General features: G+C 35.2%; 3 protein-coding genes and 2 pseudogenes across 3 annotated transcripts; 3 read left to right on the top strand and 2 right to left on the bottom strand.

Annotated features, from left to right (window-relative positions):
- The first annotated feature begins 2,113 nt into the window (after positions 1–2,113).
- On the top strand, positions 2,114–2,938 carry LOC120155195 (late embryogenesis abundant protein At1g64065-like). The gene has a single exon (XM_039166781.1). It carries the CDS (start codon positions 2,212–2,214, stop codon positions 2,854–2,856), a length of 645 nt encoding a protein of 214 aa, XP_039022712.1. The 5' UTR covers positions 2,114–2,211; the 3' UTR covers positions 2,857–2,938.
- Positions 2,939–5,845: 2,907 nt separating this feature from the next.
- On the top strand, positions 5,846–6,650 carry LOC120155297 (late embryogenesis abundant protein At1g64065-like). The gene is made up of 2 exons (XM_039166858.1): positions 5,846–5,881; positions 5,970–6,650. The coding sequence occupies exons 1-2, from the start codon at positions 5,846–5,848 to the stop codon at positions 6,648–6,650; spliced, it is 717 nt and encodes a 238-aa protein (XP_039022789.1).
- Positions 6,651–10,128: 3,478 nt separating this feature from the next.
- Positions 10,129–11,957, bottom strand: LOC120155193 (probable membrane-associated kinase regulator 2). The gene is made up of 2 exons (XM_039166780.1): positions 10,471–11,957; positions 10,129–10,385 (listed from the first exon to the last, which is right to left on the bottom strand). Exons 1-2 carry the CDS (start codon positions 11,642–11,644, stop codon positions 10,282–10,284), a joined length of 1,278 nt encoding a protein of 425 aa, XP_039022711.1. The 5' UTR covers positions 11,645–11,957; the 3' UTR covers positions 10,129–10,281.
- Positions 11,958–18,030: 6,073 nt separating this feature from the next.
- Positions 18,031–20,135, top strand: LOC120155194 (annotated as a pseudogene).
- Positions 20,136–20,479: 344 nt separating this feature from the next.
- On the bottom strand, positions 20,480–23,560 carry LOC120155196 (annotated as a pseudogene).
- Positions 23,561–23,741: the final 181 nt, after the last annotated feature.

The following is a 23,741-nucleotide window of genomic DNA, read 5'->3' as shown; positions in this document are numbered from 1 at the left end:
AAAATAAGATATAAGCAATGTGACAAGAAATGTGAAATAGTATGAAAAGTGACATAATCTACGTGCTATGTGAAAGTGAACTACGTGTTTATGTGAAAATGTGAAATGACATAAATGATGATGCACATGTTATGTGTCATGAGAGCTAGGGTATAGTTGGCATGCCAAGAGTTGAGGGTCTACGCGGTCCTTCGGGACATATATGTATTCTTTGGAACATGTGAGGTCTTTTGAGACACATACTTGATCTTTGGCATATGTATATGATTCTTAAGGAATGATATGTGGTCCTTAGGGACAACCTTATATGGCAGTTCGGTGCATTTCTACGCGGCACTACGGTGCAATTCTACGTGGCACTTCGGTGCATTTATACGAGCTGTGGTGACAACATTAGTGCACAACCTCTATAGACTCATATATCTATAGTTCTCATATGTGTAGATGGACTAATAAGAAAAACAACAAATATATTACAGGTGATTTGTATGTTTTTGTGATATGAATGGTATTATATGATTTATATGATGATATGTGGATTGTATTATTCAATGAGACAAATGTTAGTTAAAATGCTAGGTATAAGAGGATATGTATTAAGTGATATAAACGATAATATTGATAATGAAATAAGGCTAATGATGGAAATGATGAGTGATGAATATATGTGTGTATATGTTTTTATATGTAATGATATATATTGCATATGTGTTATAGGGATTTGTTACATGAATAAGGGTATGAGTGATAGTAGTAATTGTTCATGCATGATTACAAGCTATAGTTATATTTTATGTTTATTGCCTCACTAAGTCATCGACTTAGCGTGTGATTATTTCACACGTAGGTTATCGAAGTGAGAAGAGTAAAGAGCAATGTGGAGCAAGACAGGTCAGTTCTCCTTATCAAAGGTCAGATCAGAAGAAATGTGGATAATATGTATTTTAATACATAAAGTTCTAGTTGGCATGTATTCAAAATAATATATTGTATAAGCTCTGAATAGTTCGATAAAGGTTTTGAATAAGTTATATGTAATAATAAATTTTAATTACTCACTATTTTATACAAGTAAAGGTTTTTGAAAAGTCAATGTGACACTTCGGACTCAGATCCAGGTCGGATACGGGCTGGGGGTGTTACAATAACATCAATGTAATTCGGAAACTTAAACCTAGCTGGAATCTCAACACAGACTCTGGCATATTCTAATCGTTCTCTACTAGCAGTAATCGAGTCCATGTTAAGTGATTTACCTACTGCACTTGCTATGTAACTAAGACCCTTCTTCGAGAAAATTTTTAATGGCACATTATACAATTGGATCCAAACAGGTAAGCAATGCAAATCAAAATTCAATTCTTTCAAATTAAGCTCCCATTTCCGAAGGCAAATTGATTTATGCTGAAAATGCCACGGACCGTTCTCTAAAACCCAGTCCCTAGCCGAAGAATTAACGAATGAAAAAACAAAAAGATTTGCCCCAGCTAAGCTTACCTTCACCGGAGAGCTTTTCCCCCATAACTGCCCAACAAATTTCTGTAAGGTAGCAAAATTCGGTGCGGAGTCAATGAACTGCCCAACTAAAGTGTATCTCCAATCTAAAAAAACCCTCCTCAAACACATAGTAGGTGGTTTTACATCGCATGAACCCTCAACCATCACAGAAGGAAAGAAATCCAATTCCTGCGCATTCCCCGCCACGAAAAGCTTCCTCCAGTCCAAGACACCTTCACCGGCCATAAACCAGCAAAACCCCCCAAGAAGTATCCAGAAAATGCAGGAAAAAAAATACAAGAATCGAAAGAGAGATGACCCGTCTTCAGACGCTATTAGCCCAGCTAATATGCACCGAGAGAGAACTTAACATTCGCCGTCTCTTGAAGTAATTTTCATTTTATTGGGATCGACTAAGTAAAATATTTAACACAAGCTGAAGTTAATAAAAAAAATCCGTCGCTAATCCAAGACTGACCCACTAAAAATTCAATACTTTATACCCTTGAAAACTAAATCAACGCGGTTGTTCGAGAACCCTAACCCTGAATTCCATATGCTATATAAATACATGTCATCATGTTCATAACTCAATCGAAAACTTACAGGAGCAAAAACCCAGTGCTAAATCTTCGATTCTTGATTAAAAAAAAAGACTACTTTTTACGATATCAAGATTCTCAACCCTTCTTGTTTTTCCTTCTAGAAAACAATATGCAACAAGATCCCCAGTTCAAGCCACTGGCACCAGTTCAAGATTATCCAAGAAGCGACATGGAGTCGGGTGGGTTTAAACCCAAAGCTTCACCTCGAGAAGAAAAAAGCAGTAAATGTCTTGTTATAATTCTGGCAATCATGGTCATCCAAGGAGCCGTTCTCTTGATTTTCGGCTCTATCTTTTTACGCCCCAGGACCCCAGGTTTTGAGTTGGGATCAGTCAGGGTTCGGAACCTCAATTATAGGACTAATTCATCGTCTCCGTCGTTCAACTTTACGCTTGTAACGTCGGTTGCCGTCGAGAATGCTAATTTCGGAGACTTTCGGTTCGACAACACGACGGGGACTGTCTGGTGCGGTCTAGTAGTCGTCGGAGAGTTTACAATACCTCCCGGGAGAGCTCAAGCTAGGGCAACAGAGAGGTTGAATGTTTCAGTTGATGTGAGCTCACTGCGGATACCCAATACCACGAGCTTAAGCAGCAATATAAGTTCTGGGATTTTAGAGCTGAGCAGCCATGTTAAATTGAGTGGAAAGCTGAATATCATGAACATTATGAAGAGAACAAGGCACCCTGAGTTGAATTGCTTCATGAAACTCAATTTTACAGGGGGGTCCGTACATGATTTAAGTTGCGATTAGTAAATGGAAGAACTATTTTTGTAAAGACTGTTTGCTTAAATTACTATTCCCCTGCTTCATGCTTTTGATTATATATGTTTAATTAACAATCGTATACAAATCACCATGCATATCTAAAAATAGGAGTGGACATCGATCTCTCTCAAGTATTCCTCATTTTCTTCGACTCGTTTATTCTGTTTTTGTGTTATGAATGGCGGCTTCATGAATCGGTCAGAGTCGGTCAACTTGCTGAATGGAAACGAAGTTCAATGGCGTGAGAAGACAGTTAATGGGGGCATATGCAAGTACCCGTCGCTGTTGAGTAAAACGAGTAACCTAACGTACCGACCTTTCCTTTTATTGATATTAATATTGAGAAGACTTGTATCCTCCATCCATGTTGCTTTCACCATTAATCTATAGAGTACCTGGTGGAGATAACTGACCGCATGGATGTGTCCACGGGTGGTGGGATGATTGTCCCCCTAAATTTTTATAAATTTATTCCCTTAATATAGAGTCTTACATCCGTCCTTTAGCGTGTCAATGTTTAGTGTTTAGACTCAACTTTTTTTCTACAAATAGGAAAAACAAGACAATATTGTAATATGAATTCAAATTTTACCTTAATGCATTAGCTTCTGTTCCAATTTGTAAGAAAAAGCCAAAGCAAAAACGTTAATGAAGATAAGGTATCAAGGTTTGCTGAAGTTTTGAGTTGTAATCAATGGAGTTTCTCATGGTTTGCAGAACTTTGGTAGACACCCGAAGTTTCATTTTGTCATGCCAAGTTTATAAATTTCTATATATCCCAAGAAATAGAAGAAAATGACATTTCCGATCTTTGATGGGACTTTATTAGCTTCTTCCAAAAATAAAACTCCTTGTGTTTAGACTTATCCATCAATTAACTAACTAAATTGATAACTTACGCATAATTTAAATTTAATACTTAATAAACTCACTCTTATTATTTGCATCAAAACTAAAATTTCAGATTTAAAAAGCATAGGAACAAGTCAACAATCTCTAGATCATATAGTTAAAAGTTCTCGATGGACACCTCTCATTTTTCTTAGGTTGTGGGTTCAATATCAATTAGGAGCAAAATTCTCCATCCTCCTCCCACTAAGGAGGAATTGTTCAACAAAGTAGTACTATAGAGAGAGAGAGAAAATGACAAATTAAAATATAGAATCTAAATTCTTAATTTATATATAGTTTAAGGACTAAAAAAATAATTTAACCTTCCTACATTATCATTTTCTATTTTAGCCCTCGATACAAGGGAGTGAAAGAAAAATCAAAACTTTACGTCTCACTCGTAAGAAGATTGAAGGAGAATGTGAAGTTCACTCAATTCGCCTCATCCTCTCCACAATTAGCTTATCATTCTTTGATAATTCATTCGGTTTCGATTTTTCATACCAATTCATTTGTTTCAAATCAAATCAACCTTTTTTAATTATCAAATGCATAATTCTTTTATATAAGGCAAACTTAAATAAATGAAATTTTAAAACTAATATTAGTTTTTAAAAGTTAAACTTATGTGTTTGCACTCGGTTTAAGCTTAAAGTTTAATTTCTTAGGAAATTGAGTTTGGAATACGATGATCAGTTAAAATCCATAAAATTGCATCGAATCAAACCGAAAATTTCAGTTTTTATATCATTCGATTTGAGTTTCATTTTTTAGAAGAAAAATGTACAATGCGGTTTGATTATCTTTTATCCGAACAGAATGCACCCCTAGTCCCCTGTAATTTTATATATTTATTATTTTGTTGTAAAATAATTTAATCCTTATAATATTTAATTCTAGTTCCGTCTTTAACTCATGTATACACGATAGATTTTGTATAATATTAATATTGAAAATAGCATAATTAAGAAGAGAAATTAGAAAATGGGAAAATTCCTAAAGTTTTAGTCAGAGAAACTTCTTAAATTGAATAATCTCATAACATGTGATGAGTTGATTGAGGTTAGAGTTTCTTAGGTAACAGGTCAAAGGCAGAGTAGACTACACTAATCTAAAATGGAGCGTAGGAACCTCTGTTTTGAAAATCGGACAGGCCGGTTCAACCGGTAATCGTTGCTTAGTCCGGTTTAATTTAAACCGGTTGAACCACTATTAGTGAACCGGTCAGAATCGTTGAACCGTTCAAATCGGACCGGTTGAAAATCGGAAAAAACCAGGATTTTTTTTTTTAAAAAATTTAAACCAAACAACGTCGTTTGTTAAACGAGCCAAGTCGAACTCGAGTATTGTTGAGCTCGACTCGAACTTGAAAACTTTAAAAGTAAGCTCAACTCAACTCAAACTCACAAGCTAAAAATTATCAAGTTCAACTCAAACTCGAAATATAATATTGGAACTTGAACTCAAAAAAAAATTAGAAGCTCAATTGAAGCCTAAAATTCGAGCTTGATTGAAGTGAAAGAATAGTTCACTCAATGCTCACCAAAAGGCTCCATGATTTTGAATGACAAATTACCTCTATTATTTATAGAAGTTAGTTGTGATGCGCTTCTATGTTTCTTAGCAATGTGAGATTGTTTTGTTCTCATATTTTTATTCTTTAGACTTTTTGGATGCTCTTCTATGTTTCTTAGCCATGTGGGATTGTTTTTTTTTTTAAAAATTAAACCAAACAATATAATTTTGTTATGATTTTTTTAACCCCAAATTTATTTTTAAATTATAGTTATATAATTATATTTATTATTTAATATGTTTTACCTTAAATATTATGTTATAGTTAATTTGAATCATTTTGTTTCACTTGATTTTATGGTTTTTAACTTATATATGTTATGACTTGCTTTGAATATGACTTGTGATATAAAAAATTATTTTTTATTAAATATTTTTTGTATTTTTATTTAATTTTTTAAATAATTATGACGTCGTCCGATTTTTCTGACCGATCAGGCCGGTTCGTCTGATTAAACCAGTGAACCGGTAGCATGATCGGTTCGCTAACCGGTCCGGTTCTGAAAACATGGTAGGAACTGGGAAGCCTGCCAACGCATTTGAGGTTGAACCCTAAATCTCATGCATTCTTAATTCCCTCACCAATGCTTTATATATCGCCAAGCACGAATGTCACAGATACCATAACTTAGGCATTGGCAAGGGCTGAGCAAGAGGAGGTCAAGCCCTTTGCCCCCATCGCCTTCGGAGATCGCAGCAGCAACAAAGATGAAGCCTTCTCTACGGAACCGCCGTCGAGAAAGAGAACATTTCTCTTGTGCTCCGGCTGCATCGCCGTGCTTTTTTTAATCCTAGCCATCATTGTTATAGTCCTGTCATTAACTATTTTTCGTATACTGGATCCCATGATCAGGCTGAATTCTATAACAATCCAGAGCCCGGAGGTTTCAACAAAGAGAATTCTAAGTACTGGCGTGAACCTAACACTTTTAACTGATGTTTCAGTTAAGAACCCCAATGAGGCGACCTTCAAATTCGATAACGGAACGATGACGGTTTATTACCGTGGCAGGGTGGTGGGCGAGGGCACTCGTTTCCAAGGGAAGGCTAAGCCCGGGAGTACGCTGCGGAGGAACGTGACGGTGGAAATAGACCCTGATAACTTCCTGACTGATCCGGACTTTGTGATTGATATCATCGGTTCAAAGGGATTGAACATAAGCAGTTACACCAGAATTTCAGGCCGGATTAATATTATGAACATTATCAAGAGAAACCTTTTGGTGAAATTCAACTGTTCCACCACTTTTAGACTCTCCCCTTCCGGTGAGGGCTTTCATGGAGACAGGTGCAAATCAGAACTCGGTTTCTAGATATGTATGTATGTATGGTGATAGTTGAAGTTATGGTAAAATATTGGAAAGCATGTGATTAGATTGTTGTATGATATTTGTCCGTATCAAGTTACCTATAAAAGAGTAAGAAGTAAGTGATTTAAGAATTGCTCACTTTGTGTTTTCATGCAATGTTGGTAGCATCCTAGAATAAAAAGCAAGATCATATTAATGATGTAATAATGTTACAAAAATCCCTTGAAACTTTGCCATAAACATTGCACTCTGAGAAGTAAAATATTAGAGATATGGATAAGGGAGGCAGCAACATCTTTTCCCACGCATGCAGAGATAGACCGAGAGAGGTGCTGAGCAGTGCAGTCACACTCCTAAACATTTTAAATTCCCTTATATTTTAGATATTTTACTTATATTTTATATAAATTATCTAATTTCACACCCTTAAATTTTTAATATATTCTTACGTCCGTCTCTATACGCATGTACGCCGGGTCTCGATGGTGCTCTTGAAACAGTCGCAATTTTTCATGGTCGGTGACCTTTGTGTTTCAAAGATGCCGTTTATGGAATCCAAAAACCAGAGATGAATGAATTGCTTATTTCGTTCATGAAGCACAGGCAGGCAGCCTTCATCCATCATCCCCTTGCTTGTACGCTTTTTCAGGGTATCTCTGACTGTCCTCTGTTACGCTTACATTATAGCCTAATAGTCTGTTCCCTCTTGGTTTTGTTATGTACTAACTTTCTCTACTTTTTATATGAAAACCATTTCGTATGTTGTTATATTTGCATGGATGAATTCTAAATTTCATCACTCAACTTTCTTCTTACTTTTGTGGGTGGTCATTAAACTTTAAAAAGTTTTAATTTACTCACTTAACTCTTGATTTACTACTATTTTAATCACTCTATAGTTAAATACTTAACAACATTATAACTTGATATTTCTCTTTTAAAATTTATAAAATACCCCAAAATTTCCTTCATTTTTGTGAAAAAGATCTCTAGTTTCAAATTCTCTTTGATTTTTCGATGATGGTGTCTTCCTCTAAATCCTAACAATAGGGAGGTGGAGAAAGAAAAAGTGATATATCTTGATTCTACATTGATCGGATTGTGGATATTATAAATTATAATGATTTAGGGTTTCATGAGATTTGGATTTTTGGTTGATTTTATGAGTTTTAAAGTTATTTATGTAAAATATAAACTGATAGAGTGATAGGAGACAGTGAGGTGAGTTTATCAATATCTTGACTGATCAGAGAAGACATCGAAGAATGATAATTGCAACAATGACGTGACACAATAATGAAATAATAAAACTTTCATCTTTTGAGGAATGATAATTGTATCAATTTTATTAATTGTCACATCATCACTTTTGTCAAATATTAACGACAAATGATTTGATTAAATTCAATTAAATAGTTAGGTGGTTTGATTGATAAAATTAAAAGATTGATGGTTAAAGTAAAATGAGTTAATAATTAAGTAATCATTGGTATAGTTTATCCTAAAAAAAAAAAAAAAGTCGTGGATTACATATGTATTTCATGTCAATAAAAAACAATCTACATCAACACATGTGACTGGCAAGTCACTCTTTTATTTAGAATTTAACACCCAAATGAATAAAATAAGAGCAAATACAAAAAAATTAAGTGAATTGAAATTTTTAAACTTTAATGATCAAAAAGAATGTTAAAAAAAGTTGAGTGATGAAATCTGTAATTTGCCCTGGTTGCCAATATGGAAAAACTCAGACGAACACGTTTGGGCCATCAGGGCAACTATCAGGGTTTGTAAGCTTAGGATACTTGTAGGATCAAAAACTCAAAGGAAAGGATCACTGGGACGTGCATTGAATTAAATAGCTGTTTTCCCGACAATTGGAGGCTAATTGTGTACGATTATATGCCTAAAAAGGGTTGCCAACATCTGATGTCTCAAAAGAAACGGAGACAGATTAAAAACAAAAGGTGCCGCAGCGTGCTGGAGTTCAAAAGTTTCAACCTTTAGTCTGATCCATTTGCACTCTGTAATATAACTACAACTACCGGTCAAAGTATTGCTCCCAACCGAACAATGCCGTTTCCAAGTTTTTGGTGTGGTTCCAGCATGCAAGTTTCGGACACTAAACCCGAAAGGTTCACTTGAAGGGTAAAATAAAACAAATTTAATACATCTTAGATCAAGTTTTAAGTTCAAAACCTATGATCCAATAAAACTATCTTTGTCTAGAGATCCAAACTGATTGGTTTAGTATATGGTCGGATTGGAAACACCATAATGGATAAATCATTTGATATACATGTCTAAAGTTTAGATTTGTTTAATCTCCTTCGTAAATCGCATCTCCGCTGTTAGTCTTTTATTTATCGAGATCTCTGGATTTTCAAAAGTAATTGGAGTGTAACATCATCCAAATTCCAAACGACTACAACTTCTTGATTTGATTACCGATTAATCCACTTGATCTTTGAAAACCAAATATGTTATATGACAATAATATCTACAAGTCCTATCAGTCTACGAATAATTATCGTGACTCTAAACTTGACACCAATACTAAATATCTGTATATAAACCACCATACATTACTGAAGAAAGGATATTGAAATCTCTCTCTCGATTATATATCTACACACACCATACTTCGTCTTTTTCTTACTCACCAAAATCATTGATTACTACTCTCTATCCAAACTAGAACGAATGTATTATCTACATTCAACATAATTTAACATTTTCCTTCAACAAGACTCTACAAATATATAATTATTTGATTGTAATTTAAAATATTAAAAAGATTATAAATTTTAAACTCCGTGTTCTAAGTATTACAATCATTTACTGGATTTAATACATTTACAAAATCACAACCTCCTTGGAATATGTTAGGTTCTATTTCTTTTATGTTGTTCACCAAATATTAGCACAAACACTGGTCATTTTTCAAAAGAAGGGAGAAACTTTTTGGTAAGAATCCAATTACCGGACAAAAGGCCATAAAAACAGAGCACTAGTAGAGTGGGAAGGGCAGGGCAGGCACCGAGGGCTCAGCACTCAGCAGCGCATTTGTAGGCCCCAAGCGCTGCCGCAAGGAGACAAATAGTATCTAATTGGCTACTTCACATAGCGAAGAAATAAAGAAAGAAAGGATGCATCGGCATTAGCAACATCCATGACTTCTCGAGTTCCAATACCTGATTAGTCCAAAGGTAAAGCAATAAATACATATGTATCTTCATTAAGAGATGTCGTTTATGGTCATCCCCTTCCTATGAGAAAAAGTAAAGCAAATCTCTCTTTTTTACTGTTTTGGTCTCCACTTTCCCACTTCTCTGACCACAAAAGACACCATTTAGTCCTGACCCTGGGACCCATCATAGCCAATGCAATTTTAAAAAGTATCAAACCCCAAATTGTTCAACTTCAAAGCAAATTTTGCTGATAATGATGGAGCCTTCATAATCATCATACTTGGTTTTTCTAACAATACAAAGATCTGATTCTTCTTTCACTTTACAGAAAGAGGAGCCTTTTACATACAGTAGGGGTAGTAGACCTAGTGAACAAGTAAACAAAATTATTTACAGAGATAATCAATGCATCATTGATTCATTAACGGTGGACGTTTTGTTTTTCATGCTTTAGCTTCATCTAGTGATGTGTTTCTTGACAAATTACTTGATTTCTCATGGGATGGGTCACTTACAGACCTTGGCAGAATGGAAGACTCTGAAGAATCTGTAGCAGAACAATGGGAAAAAAAGAGAGATTAAAATTTATTTACCAAGTATTATTTTTAAGTGATGATGTTTAAACGAAATACCTTGACAGCCGTTAAAAGATCTCTTGCAATGTAGGATGGCGCCTTGGATTCCATCTTCTTGTTGCAATAGAGAATCGTCTCTCCTCTTAGACACAGCAGGTGCTGGGGGAATAGCCGCCACGGCGGAGGCTGATCGGCTCTTTCCCAAATGCTTGCAAACCACTCTAAGACCTGCAGGAATGTTCACCTGCTTGGTGTTCTTCCCAACCTCCACCTCCGTCTGTCCTTTTTCCGCCGTCGTTACCGGTTTCTGAGCAGCCGTAGACGGTGGCGTAGCGGGTTTCAAAGAACCTAATCTCAACTGCCCTGAAAACTTAAGCTTCTCACCGTACCTTCTTGAAACCCGAACATAAAGCGGCTTAACTTTCTTCAAGTATTTTTGCATTACATCTTTGGAGAATTTCTTTTCGTCAGAAACAGTCTCGTCGGAGCTCTGTTGTTTCTGCGACTTGCAGTTGTCTCTGGAAAACAGAGACATTATAGGGACCTCCTCAACCTTAAATTTCACTGTAAAAAGCTTGTTCTTGTTATTATTGTCTTCTTCTTGAGTTGCTTCTTGCTTTTTTGGTGAACTCGTGGTGGGGACTGAACCAGGCTCATTAGCAGAAGCCGACTCATTCTTTTCAGTTGAGTTGAGCTTTGATTTCTTGAATCTTAACAAGAAAACTCGAAACTTGGTGGCTGATTTCAACAATGAGACTGGAAATTGAGGAGGTTTCGATTCCAAAGAAGAGTTTGACTCAATGGGTACTAGCCTTCCTTTAAAAAACAGATCATCGGAAGGAGATAAAATCAGGTTCGGATCAGAAGGGTCACCGCTTGAGCCAGAGGAGAGCGTGAAATTGAACTCTCGATCACCATCGGAGCAACCATCCTCAGATTTTGCATCAACGCCGTCATTTTGATCCTCACTTTCTTCGTCTTCAACATCACCACCTACTTTCTCGATATCTTCGATTTCCTCTGTTTCATCCTCATCAGGAACAGCAAACTCCAGGTCAAAGAAAGGTCCATCATCATCTTCTTCATCATCCGTATCCACCACCTGATGGGTAGTCACGATCGTAGTTGTACTGCCCCCTCCGGCAGTTCCAGCGACAGAACGTGCAGACACACAAGCATTGTTACCACCTCCGCCCCCTCTCCAATACTTAAGCAAGCTAAAAGCTTCCATTGTTGGGAGAGCCAGAATAGAAAAACGCACAAAGTTTGAATCTTTCTTGAAGATATGGATTTTTTTAGAGCAGATAACAAGAAAAAGAAAAGTTATTTCTTAAAGGTAAATGGGAAGTGCTGAAAATGGAGTGCAACAGAGAGAGAGATGGGAAAAAGAAGAAGAATGGCATTGCCTTTATTTTGCAATGTATTGTGTGCGTGGTTGCAGCGACCAACAAGTTAGTCATGTGAGAGCAGAGCAGTCTGAAATTTGACAGAGCAGAAGGCAGGGTTAAAAGACAAGAAAAAGTAGGGAAAATGTGTGTACGATCGTATACTATACATACACTGTTTGTACTTATATATATATATATATAGGATATATATATAGGAATGATTTAAGTTTAAGATGAAAAAATATCTAGCTCGACCAAGAAAAATATAATTTGACCTTATATATTTATGAATAATTATAATAATAATCCTTTATATATTTTTTCTCAATTAAATCATTATTTTTATTGAATAAAAATAATATTTTATTATTATTATTTTAAGTCGGGTCGGGTCGGATTCAAATTTTATTTCAAAAAGTCCGATCGAATTCGAGTTGGCGAAAGTATATATTTATACAGGTCAAGTCAGATTTCGAGTGAAAGAGTCATTGTTCTCGGATCGGGTGGACCAAAAATCTGACATGCCCATCCTTAGACATATGTTAGTGATTTTATTTAAATAAGTGATGGTTGTCGACATTTTTGGCTCTAACTATACAAGTTTGATTATCAATAATTAAAATAAAAATGATCTATTTACCTAAATGCACATAAAAATAATTACTTACATAACACTCATTCTCAATTAATTCTCGAAATAGCATCCCTTCAATAAAGATGTGTCACATTAGATGTATTTTTCAAAAACCCAATCATCTCTTTTAAATGGGTCAAATACACATATATATTTAACAACTCGATAAATATATATTTAAAAAGTTATATTCAAAAACGTTTCTGACGTGACATGATATTCAAGTAAACGGGTCAAAAAATTAATAAGGGTCAATTTTAAGCATAATTGTGTCAAAACAAAATATGCGTGTTATGTGTCTTAGACACGTGTTAATACGAACATGAATATGATCAAACAAATAGATGATATTCAACCCTTATAAAATTACATATTGATTAATACTTAAATACAATATTTATATTTTTTCCCTTACTGAGTGATTAGAAATAAAACGCATACATTCACGTCGTCAAATTGTGTTCATATATGCAAATATAACGTGCATGTTTTATTGGACAGTTTTTTTTAATGTTTGAAATTGATCCTTATTGTTTTAGCTTTAATCTTTCAACAATCAAACATGTGTAAATAGTGCTAAGATGCCGAAGGTTACAATCAACTCCGATGAAAGATATCGATAATTATCGGTAATTCTAACATTCTCTCATTCTAAAATAACTTTACAATTATTATAAAAAAACACACTATCTTTTCTCGAATAATTTTTCAAAAAGTGCATTTCTTTTTTTTTAATTAATCATTGGTATCTGATCTATTGACCGACTAATTCAGATCAGGTACTGCAGAGGCGAAGGCGACCCTCCCAATCCAGTTTGCTCCATTCGCAAACACTAGGATTCGAACCTTTGACCTTGCTTAAGGAACATAATGTCTCATCCCACTACACCAATCGGTTTTAAAAACCTTGAATCATTATGGCAATCATATGGTTTGTGACGTTATTATACCTCAAAAGGCACAACCCCTGTATTTACCACACAAACTCTGTAAATATAGTGAGAATTTACTTTAATTAGTTTATGGAGTTCCTTTTATTGCTAAAGCATTAATGTTATAATCGCACATTATATCTCTTTGACACTATATGATTCTATGTTAATTGGGGCGCCGACAAAGTAGCTCATTGATTTCTAATTTAGCAGCCTAGTTAACTATAAACCATGATTGTTGTTATTATTTTCTTGAAAATTTACTTGAATTATCAAAGAAAGAGAGAAGTGAGCAGTTGACCGGTGAAAAAGGTTAAAGATTCAAATAAAAGGGTAAATCATAATTTTGATCACTTAAATTTACAATTAATCTTATTTTGGTCACTAAAATTTAAAAAAAAATCAATTTAATCACCAAACTTTCGATTTACTATTTTTTGATCACCCAAAAGTTAAATCGGAAAATAGAAGGGTGATATGATAGCCATACGTGTTTATGTGTACTAATTTTTATTGACATGGCATCCCCATCTTTTTCCCTTTTGTTCTTATTTTAATCTTCTTCCTCCAAATATGAATGTTTTATAGTTACATCATTATGACATTGAGATCATCATTCTTTGATATCTTTTTTGACCAATCAAGACACCAATAAACTAATCTCATTGTCTCTTACCACTCTATATGTTCAGGGTTTTTTTAATATCATTTTAAAACTTATGAAATTCAACATAAACCCCAAAACTCATAAAACCATAAGCCATTATGATATACAATATCCACCATCGGCTCAGTATGATATAAAGATATATAGTTCGCTTCCTCCTTTTCTACCTCCCCACCATTGGGATTTGAAAGAAAATATTTCATCGATGTTAAGTATATAACGGAGGAGTGACCAAAATAGGAGGAAATTAAAAATTCAATGAATAAATTAATTTTTTAAAAATTCTAGTGACTAAAATAAGAGTAAGGGGAGTTGAATGACGAAATTTATAATTTACCCAAAGGAAATAAAGGTAGTTTCCATTCTCGATGCGATCACTGACTATTGTTTCTGTTATTTTATAAGTATCGATATCTGATTTATTAATCAACTAATACGAGTTGAGTACTACATAGTCGAGAGTGACCCTCTAATCCAGTTTGCTTTCCTCGCAGATATTAGAATTCGAACTTCTGATCTTATTAAAGAATATATTGTTTCATCCAATTAAACCAGTCGGTTGTCGACCTGCCACGGAGTTGTATATACATATTGAATACGTAGGGGTGTACAGTAGCGTGATAATGATGCATTGAATAATGGACTGAAACCCGGGGTCCAAACTCCTGCAATGGGCAGAAGCAGAACCGTAACTGGCTTTTACTTCCGTAGAGAAATCACGTGGGTGGCTAACGTGCATTTAGGGGACCCTTTTTCATATAATCCACCTCTGATTCTTGATGACTTTCGCTTGGAAAAAGCTTTGACCTTGAGAGTGTTTAATTTCAGCCTGAATGGATGACATTGCCTTTATGTTTGTTAGATGCTGTGTCGCAACGAAATCGAGCAAACTTTCCTTACATGAACGATAAGGACCGGGTTCTGTAATCGATGCATCAACAAATCGATAGCTTCAGGCTGTCTCGTGAACTCGGAAGATAGTTAATGATTGATAGCAACCGCCCGATGTATGGACAACCACCATGATTCATTAACGCAGATCCGACAAGGGTCCCATAATATTGACTCAACAACTCACTTCTTGTGCTATTACGTAGATTTCAGTGGATTATTATGATTATTGACGTTATAATAAGTAGAATTTGATAAAGGTTTCAATAGCATTGATCTTATAGTTTGCAATTTAATCGAAGCGGCAACCGTAAATCCACATGATTAAACTATATTCTCTGGTTTTCTCCTCCTCCTTGCCTATGGCCACCGATCGAGTCACCATACAGACCCAGCTTTCTTCTTGGTAATTTTAAATTCCAAAACTAAAATCAATTAGATAATTCCAAGTTCATTCACCAATAGATATTTTGTTTTAACTATAAATTTTAATTGAGTTATTAAATTATTATATTTTCCTTTCCTGAAATACTTTTAATTGTTGTTCTGTTGATTTTAAGTGATATTATTGTTATTTATAGGTTCTAAAAAAGTAGAGCGAGCTTTTACTTTAGTTTAGAAAAAGGATGTTTATCCACTAAAATCCCATAATTTCCTAACTATTTGTCTTGCTTATGGGAGGCAAAGGTTCAATACTTTGGTACCCTGCCCCACGATCATTTGTATCTCCATCAATAAATTACTTGAAAAGTTTAGGAAAAAAATTAATGCAAACCTGAAACTATATATCTTTTGAAATATATATTTGAAAATCATAGAGAAAACATGTTGATTTGATGAGGCACAGTAAGGGTACACATACTATAAAGTAAAAAAAATATCAATCAGAATTAAAATGACGTCTCTTATTAATTGAGTGTATTTATACGTTTGAATGGTGTATAATTGAGAAATAATTATTACTAGCTAATTAGACTGAATTGAATGCTGGTATAATTGCTAGGTTGGTCCCTAAACAAAGATGGGGATTCTTTCATATAAAAGTGGCAGATTTAGTTGGTTTCTCATTAGGCCCAAATCTATCCGTTTTCGAGTCCACAGACTGCTAAAGTACAAACCAGTTTTCTAGGCTTCCTTATCCCTGAAGTCTGGCCCTCCTTACTCTATAAGGTCCAAAAAGGGCCGAATATGCAACTTTTGATCCATTTGTTTTTATAATATGATAATTATGACCACTTTACTATTTTTTTTTCTTTTAAAAAATGAACATCTCAAATTATCCAGTTCCTGTTCTACCTCTTACAGATATCATTACTCTAATTCGAATTACCGACTAAAAAAACCGTCCTAAGTCATTAGAATCACTCAATAAGTTTATTTTTTTTATTTCTTTTTTAACGAAATTTCAGGGTAAACCAAAGGGATACATGATTTGTAACTTTAGATATCAAACTAAAGTGATAATTGAGTATAACTTTAAGGGCTAAAATAGCATTTAAGCCTTTTTAATAATTATGTGAAAGTGTGTCCAAGTAGAAGCTGCTATGATGAAGCCAGTTAAAGAAGGGCTAATTATTTATTTTTTCTGCATTGCCTTTTCTCAAACTACACTTTTTCCTCAAGCGGTCTGCCTGTTGATTTTGCTTTACTTCTTTTAGTTTGTTTGGTACTGTAGGGTCGTCCTTTTCCTCCGAACTATACAACCCTAAATTGAATAAAGAAAGAAACTTATGGGTGAAGAATCGAACTTTTAGAATCTAAGCAACTTTATCATGCATTAAACAACTTTAATACCCATTAAAAAAGCTATGGAAATATGATCAATCTGTATCGAGAGTATAATTAAGGATGAACACGTGATTATCAAGAGAAAATATAAAAAAAATCTAAATTATATGATAATTTACAATTTTCGGAGATGACCGCCCTGCCAGCCCTTCGATCAATCTGTTAGTAGAATTATATACGGTCAACCTCTCATGCTTAGCCTTGAAGGCAGAGTCATGCATGCTTAGCCTGTGTTTGAAGTTATGTTTAGTCTGCAGAACAACTGATGACTTGCATGGACATCATCATGATGCTGATGATCATTTGCTCATGACATGCATGCATGTTATGTGAAGATGAATGCCCAAATTTGACATTTTGGGTTTTCTTCACTCGACCATCAAGAAACTGAACATTGTGGTTTGAGGCAAGATCAGGGCTTAATATTATATCATGTCCATCCATGTATAGATGTATGCAGAAATCAACCGGCTTTACTTGCGTCTGTTTAGGATATTTTTAGTCAAACATAACTATTCTAGTTCATAATTTTAAAAAATAATATTTTTCATTATTAAAATTATTTAATAAATACAAAAAACCATGATTTTTTAATAGAAATAACCACTATTTCCAAATTTATATCCTATTAACCGTCCAAATATTTTCACCGTACAAAGAGATCCTATAGTATTAGGTGTGGTAGCCCCACAAATGATATTCTAACAACCATGTTAAAGTCAATTTCATTCATAGTCTCTTGCTAGAAACATCTAGATTTTCATATTTATTTATTTATTTTAGATCCACGTTTCATTTAAAAATTAAAACCATGGTGGAAGGCACATCGCACCAAAATTTAATAATAAAACAATATACTTAATATTTTTTCCTAAACATATAATATTTGATTTAATAAGATTAAACATTATTTTTAAAATAAAATTAAAATTTTAGTTCAGTTGTTATAAATAAAATAAATTTAACAAATTCTTTTAGAATAAAATTTTAAAATATTAAATTTAAATATATAAAAAATAATGTGGGTGCCCATTTTGATTTTAATTTTTTAAGGGAATTAAAATAAAAAATTCGTCAAAAATTTCGTATCGTCATTTTGCTTAGCAATGGACCGACTTTCATTACAGCTCCATGCACCTACGATATTAATATGACTAACCTACCTATTACTACAAATCAACACGAGTCACTGAACTCCACGTGTCGGCTTAATAATCGTTTGGTTGTGTCATTCTCCTTCAACATCAAACCGCTGTTAATCCTCGAACCTATAAACCATTAGAACGTAATTCCAACCCATTTATCTTTCTTCACCTGCTCCACTTAGGTCTTCTTAATCCGAACCTCCACGTTCGGGTTCCAAACCTATCAACGGTCCAGATCAAAGATTCTATTTAGTGGTCCCGATTAAATCTAACGTGTACGCTCTCTATTTAGCCGCAAAAAAGGATTCCAGCATCAGAAAGAACGCTCAAAATCTTCATTTCTCTCGAGTGTTTTCCGGGTCTTTTTTTTCCTCTCTGGATCTTCCAAACTTTTTAAAAAATGGCTGAGCACGAAGATAAGAAGCACGAGGAATCGTTGATGGAGAAGATTGCAGATAAGATCCACGGCCATGATTCATCATCGGATTCCGATGACGACAAGCCATCAGAATCATCGATCAAGGCCAAGGTCTTCCGTCTTTTTGGACGAGAGAAGCCCGTTCACCACGTTCTCGGTGGAGGAAAACGTATCTAACAAAATCCCCTTTCTTCATTTTTAAAATTTGTTTGTTGATGCTAGTATCAGTATTGATTATAAAAAACTTGTTAAGACTGTGCTATGAAGTTAGAATAGTTTCTCTTAAGCATCAACTTTTCAGTCAATACCGGTCTCTTGTAAAGAGCGTGGACTATGTTTGGGCAAAACAGAGCATCGATGCCATTGTTGGTGAACTTACACTATTGATGCACGCCCTGTCGGGAATGCGTCATTGTTCACTTTTTACTTTAATTCCCGAGCTTTCAATTTTGATTAATTGATGTTGTTTGAGCTTAATTTTGTATTGATCTGTTAATTGTTTGTTTTAGCATGAAAATAGAAATTAGGGGTATTTGTAGATCTTCAACTGGACTGATCACTGATGCAATTAGTTCAGGTTAAGTTTACTTTATAGCAGCGGAAATTTCTGGGATTATCTTGTTTTCTTAAAAGTTTGAGAACGTAGTAGTATTCATAGTCAATAACCTTTACCAATGATAATAATTTGATATTTTTTAAGTTAGTATTATCAGCAATTATTACCTTTTTAGTGTAATTTGTTCATGATGGATGATTACGTAATGAAACTGGGTGTATGTGGTACCAGCGGCTGACATTTTCCTATGGAGGAGCAAAAAGATATCAGCAGGAGCGCTTGTGTTGCAACTGTGATATGGGTTTTGTTTGAATTGCTCGAATACCACCTTCTCACTCTAGTGTGTCACTTGTTGATACTGGCTCTCGCTCTTCTCTTCTTGTGGTCAAATGCTATTACCTTCATCAAGAAGTAAGCCGTCAAATTTGTTGTCTTCTTTTAGGATAAACTTTGGATTCTGTTTTCCTTTTAGGCACGGCAATGCTACATTGTTTTGAACAGGTCTCCACCGCACATCCCCGAGGTTCAAATTCCTAAGGACCCGGTTATGGAGTTTGCACAAGCACTTAGGTTTGAGATTAACCGGGCTTTTGCTGTCCTACGGGATATTGCATCAGGAAGAGATCTAAAGAAGTTCCTGTCTGTACGTAGTATACCCGTACCACATTGTTAACTTTTTTGGTTGATCACATGCAATTATTCATCTGATTCGCAATTAAGATAGGGATAATATGTTGCATGATTTGTCATTTCCTGATCATTTTATTCATATGAAGATTGCTATTATGCATTTGAGAATCATATATTCGGCTGTGATTGTTTAGGTGATTACCGGCTTGTGGGTCTTGTCTATTGTGGGAAATTGGTGCAACTTCTTGACGCTATTCTACATAGGTATTGCAGTTTCCTTTAGGTGTTTTTTTATTCTTTTTTCCTTATAAGCATTTTAGTTTCCTGATTTTGCTTTAATGGTCTTGCAAAACAGTATTCGTACTACTTCACACTGTACCTGTGCTGTACGAGAAATACGAGGACAAGGTTGACCCATTTGCTGAGAAAGCAATGCATGAGATCAAGAAGCAATATGCAGTGTTTGATGAAAAAGTTTTAAGTAAGATTCCAAGGGGACCTTTGAAGGAAAAGAAGAAGGATTAGATTTTCTGGCCAAGATGATCTTTTGCTAGGTTTCTGACTTACATTTGGTAGCTGGCCTTCCATGAATTTGTTCTTTACTATATATGCTGTATCAGTTAGAACCCTGTTTTAATCCCTTATTTTCACAATAAATGGGCTCATAATGTTGGAGAATATTCTATCTTTTTTCGAAATCTTGTTCTAGCTATGGGTCCATATGCTATGTGACAATATGTTACCATGTTACAGGTTGGGTAGGATCCACTGAGTTGAAACTTTGCCTTGTGATGGTTGATTGATTGACCATTGTTATCAAAATATTGTTGCTTTTACGATAATTTCATTAGAATGATGCCAAATGTTTGCACAATTTGCCAAGACCACCCTATCGCATATAATGCTGCAAGAAATATTTGATTCTTTCTGCTGGTCGAAAAATTATCTGAACATGCCTATGTAGACAAGGCCTCTGCACGTTCAGATATGTAAGCAAAGCAAAATCCAGGAAAATGCGCAGACCACTAATAATTTCAGGAAACAATAACTGTTTCTCGATTCCAGGTGGTGAAACTGAGTTTATGTGTGATTGTTGTCGTAACAAAAATAATTTCTGTCGTAATAAAAAAATTTACTTTTACATCATCAAACCGGTAGAGAGTTGAATTTGAGCATGCCAGCTTCACTTGCGTCGTCTGTTATTGGCCAATTCCTGGTTGCCTTTTCTCATCATCGCAACAAACTCATCATAGTTAATTCGTCCATCCTGCAGGAACACGGTACATCAAATATGAAGATGCAACTACAACGGTTTTTCGAACACGGTAAATCAAATAAGAAGATGCAATTACAACGGTCAAGAAAAACAACCAGAATAGCAATTCAATACCCCAATTGCAGCATCTTCATTAATATGAAATGGATTCACTATTAGCTGAAGTTTTTATTCTTTTGTGCAGAACTATTAGCTGAAGTTAAAGTATGTTTGAATTAAGAAAAAATAATAAACAGCATCTGAAACGAGAGAAGGACATATACAAGTTTCTAAAGAGGAAGAACCATACCCCGTCTGTGTCAACTTCTGCAATGATCTCTTTTATTGTTTTCTCATCACCCATATTATACTTCTTCAGGGCCTGCTCTAGCTCCTCCATTGTAATGTACCTAAATTGAGTAGTAAACAAATGAGTTCAATTATCGCCATTGCATATGGCTGGGGAATGAAAATTACTAAAAACAGTTATAAATAAACAAGATGGTAAGGTGGCTTACCCGCTATTGTCCTTGTCAAAGTATTGGAAAGCAGTGTACAAGTGTTCTCTTTCCATTCTATTCATATGCATAGTAGCTGTAATAAACTCGACGTAATCAATCGTTCTGTTTCCATCAACATTGCCTGGGGAAGTAACAAACAGGTTATAATATATAGCTAAGTTATAAAGAATGATCTACATAACGGGATTTATACACATTTTGAATATTTCAGGTACAACTCCAAATAAAAAAAAGAAAAGAAAGATTCCATGGATCCTTTTTTTTTAAAGGTTCTCCTCTGTCATTAACATTCCAGTTGAAAGCATGTTAATCAAGAAATAGCAAATTCATAGAACATACTATGGCCAAATCCTGAGATGGTGGATTGCAAAACAAAAAATGACATGTTGAGCATGGTCAAACCTACATACTAGTTTAATAAATACCCAAAATACAGAGCAACTGGTATCGCCAGATACTATTAAGCTAGTCATGTAAAGGGTATATTAGTATTTTCCTTCATACTTGATTTTGAATTACCTATGGACAAGGCATACCGCTTCTATTAACTGCCTCACTTCATGCTCAGAAAGCTTAGTACCGAGTTTAGGAAGGCCAGCTTTCAACTCCTCAAAGGTGATTGTTCCACTATTATCAGTGTCCATAGATTTGAACATCTCCTTCAAACCTATGATTTCCTCTTCAGATAAACTTTCTGCAATTACCTGAAAGGAGAGAAGGAAAGAATAATCAATAATGACGATGAAATGTGTTGCCACATTGCTGCCATCGGCCAGTAGCCTGAAATAGAGTAGAAGTCTTTGGTACTACTCAGGTTGGAACATTTAGGCCAGAAAACCTCATTGTTATTTCCCATTATATTATCTACTTTTCAGTTTCCTGAAATTTTTAGCTTACTTATTAATATTTCATAATGTAACAGAGAAATCAATTCACCTCCGTTGAATGGCGGGACCCCACTAAGGAGAATGTAAAGAATCACCCCAGCACTCCAAATATCAGCTTCATGTCCATAGCGTCGGCGCAATACTTCTGGAGCTACATAATAAGCACTTCCAACAAGATCCTTAAAAGCATCTCCTGCATGCATCAGTAAAGAAATTTCTAGTTGAAATTCATCGTCAATAAGTTTTCAGAAGTAAGTTTGAGGAAAAAAGTAACCATCTTGGCCTACATTACTCAGATAAATTGCTGACAAAAGACGAAATTTTAGTACTAACTTTAAATAGTAACGATTTGTTGTAAAACATCTAGAAACCATAGACAGAAAAGGAAATCCAACTCATGGATACAACCATATAGCTCCAAATAGCCTTTCTAGGATGGAAATTTAGTATCCCTCCCTTTTATCATCGATAAATCTTTTGATCACATTTTCACAGCACTAATAGTAATCATAAGTTCCATCTCAACAAAATCAAACATATTCAAATCAGAGAAACCAAAATTGCTTACCTGGCTTAAAAAATACAGAGAGGCAGAAATTCGTAGCCTTCAATGGAGAATCCTCGTTCTTACTTAAGAACAAGAAATTCTCAGGCTTTAAGTCCCTATGCATAACCCCCATGGAATGACAGTTATGCACCACCGTTACCATCTGCCGGCACAAATTTGCCGCCTTCCTCTCTGAATAATGACCTTTCGCTATAATGCGGTCAAACAACTCCCCTCCCGCACAAAGCTCCATTATCAGATGCACGAAGTGCCTGTCCTCATAAGCCCCCTTCAGCTCCACAATATTTCTGTCAAACCCGTTAACTTTAAATCTCTAAAACAACTACATCTATGACATAATCAGATATATAATATCATAGTTTTGTTTTGGTGCGGAAACCAGTGGCCGGTGAGGTGGTACATAATCTGGACTTCACGGCGGACGTCTTCGATATCATCATGGTTGATAAGCTTACGGGTGGGATAGATTTACAAGCGAATTGCTGCTTGGTTTCTTTATGAGTTACCAAGTAGGTAACACCGAACTGCCCACGCCCGAGCTCACGACCGAAGTCGTAAATTGACCGGACATCCTCCATGGGACGGCCGAGCACACGACCGATCTTTGGAGCAGTGGAGGTAGCTCTGTGGTGGTTGGGGGCAGCAGAGGACGACTGGTGGAGGGTTGGAGGTTTTGGGGGGTCTTGGAGCCGATGCATCAGCATGTATGACATTGATGTCATGGTGGGGATTACCGCCGGAGTTGGTGGTCGGTCGGGACTGGTTATCGGCGGAAGGAGCACCGTTACAGTTGCCCATTCTTCAAAAAAAATGAAAATGGACCAATTTCCTTTACTAGGTCATTTGTGAGTCAAGCGAGTAAGGAGGTATTTATGCGGTGCGACGCCTAAAAAGCGGTTAATATACGACGTGATCGGTTAAAATTTAAATCGGTTATGTTATATTATTTAATCGGAAATATTATCAAGTACAATAGCATATTAGGTAACGCTTATATAATGTAATAGATAATGCTTATATAATAAAATAGGTATTTAACGGGAAATAT

This window comes from Hibiscus syriacus, unplaced genomic scaffold (assembly GCF_006381635.1).
Source record: "Hibiscus syriacus cultivar Baekdansim isolate YM2019G1 unplaced genomic scaffold, ASM638163v2 tig00111166_pilon, whole genome shotgun sequence".
NCBI classification, from domain to species: domain Eukaryota; kingdom Viridiplantae; phylum Streptophyta; class Magnoliopsida; order Malvales; family Malvaceae; genus Hibiscus; species Hibiscus syriacus.
Note: the sequence above shows the minus strand (reverse complement) of the source record. Positions and strands in the feature narration are given on the sequence as shown.

Bases quoted from the DNA above. Each gene is read 5' to 3' on its own strand.
- LOC120155195 (XM_039166781.1), top strand. From the start codon at position 2,212: ATGCAACAAGATCCCCAGTTCAAGCCACTGGCACCAGTTCAAGATTAT.
- LOC120155297 (XM_039166858.1), top strand. From the start codon at position 5,846: ATGGTAGGAACTGGGAAGCCTGCCAACGCATTTGAG. The intron at 5,882-5,969 runs GTTGAACCCTAA...ACCATAACTTAG, and splicing joins AGCCTGCCAACGCATTTGAG to GCATTGGCAAGGGCTGAGCA.
- LOC120155193 (XM_039166780.1), bottom strand. From the start codon at position 11,644: ATGGAAGCTTTTAGCTTGCTTAAGTATTGGAGAGGGGGCGGAGGTGGT. The intron at 10,386-10,470 runs GTATTTCGTTTA...GTTCTGCTACAG, and splicing joins ATCTTTTAACGGCTGTCAAG to ATTCTTCAGAGTCTTCCATT.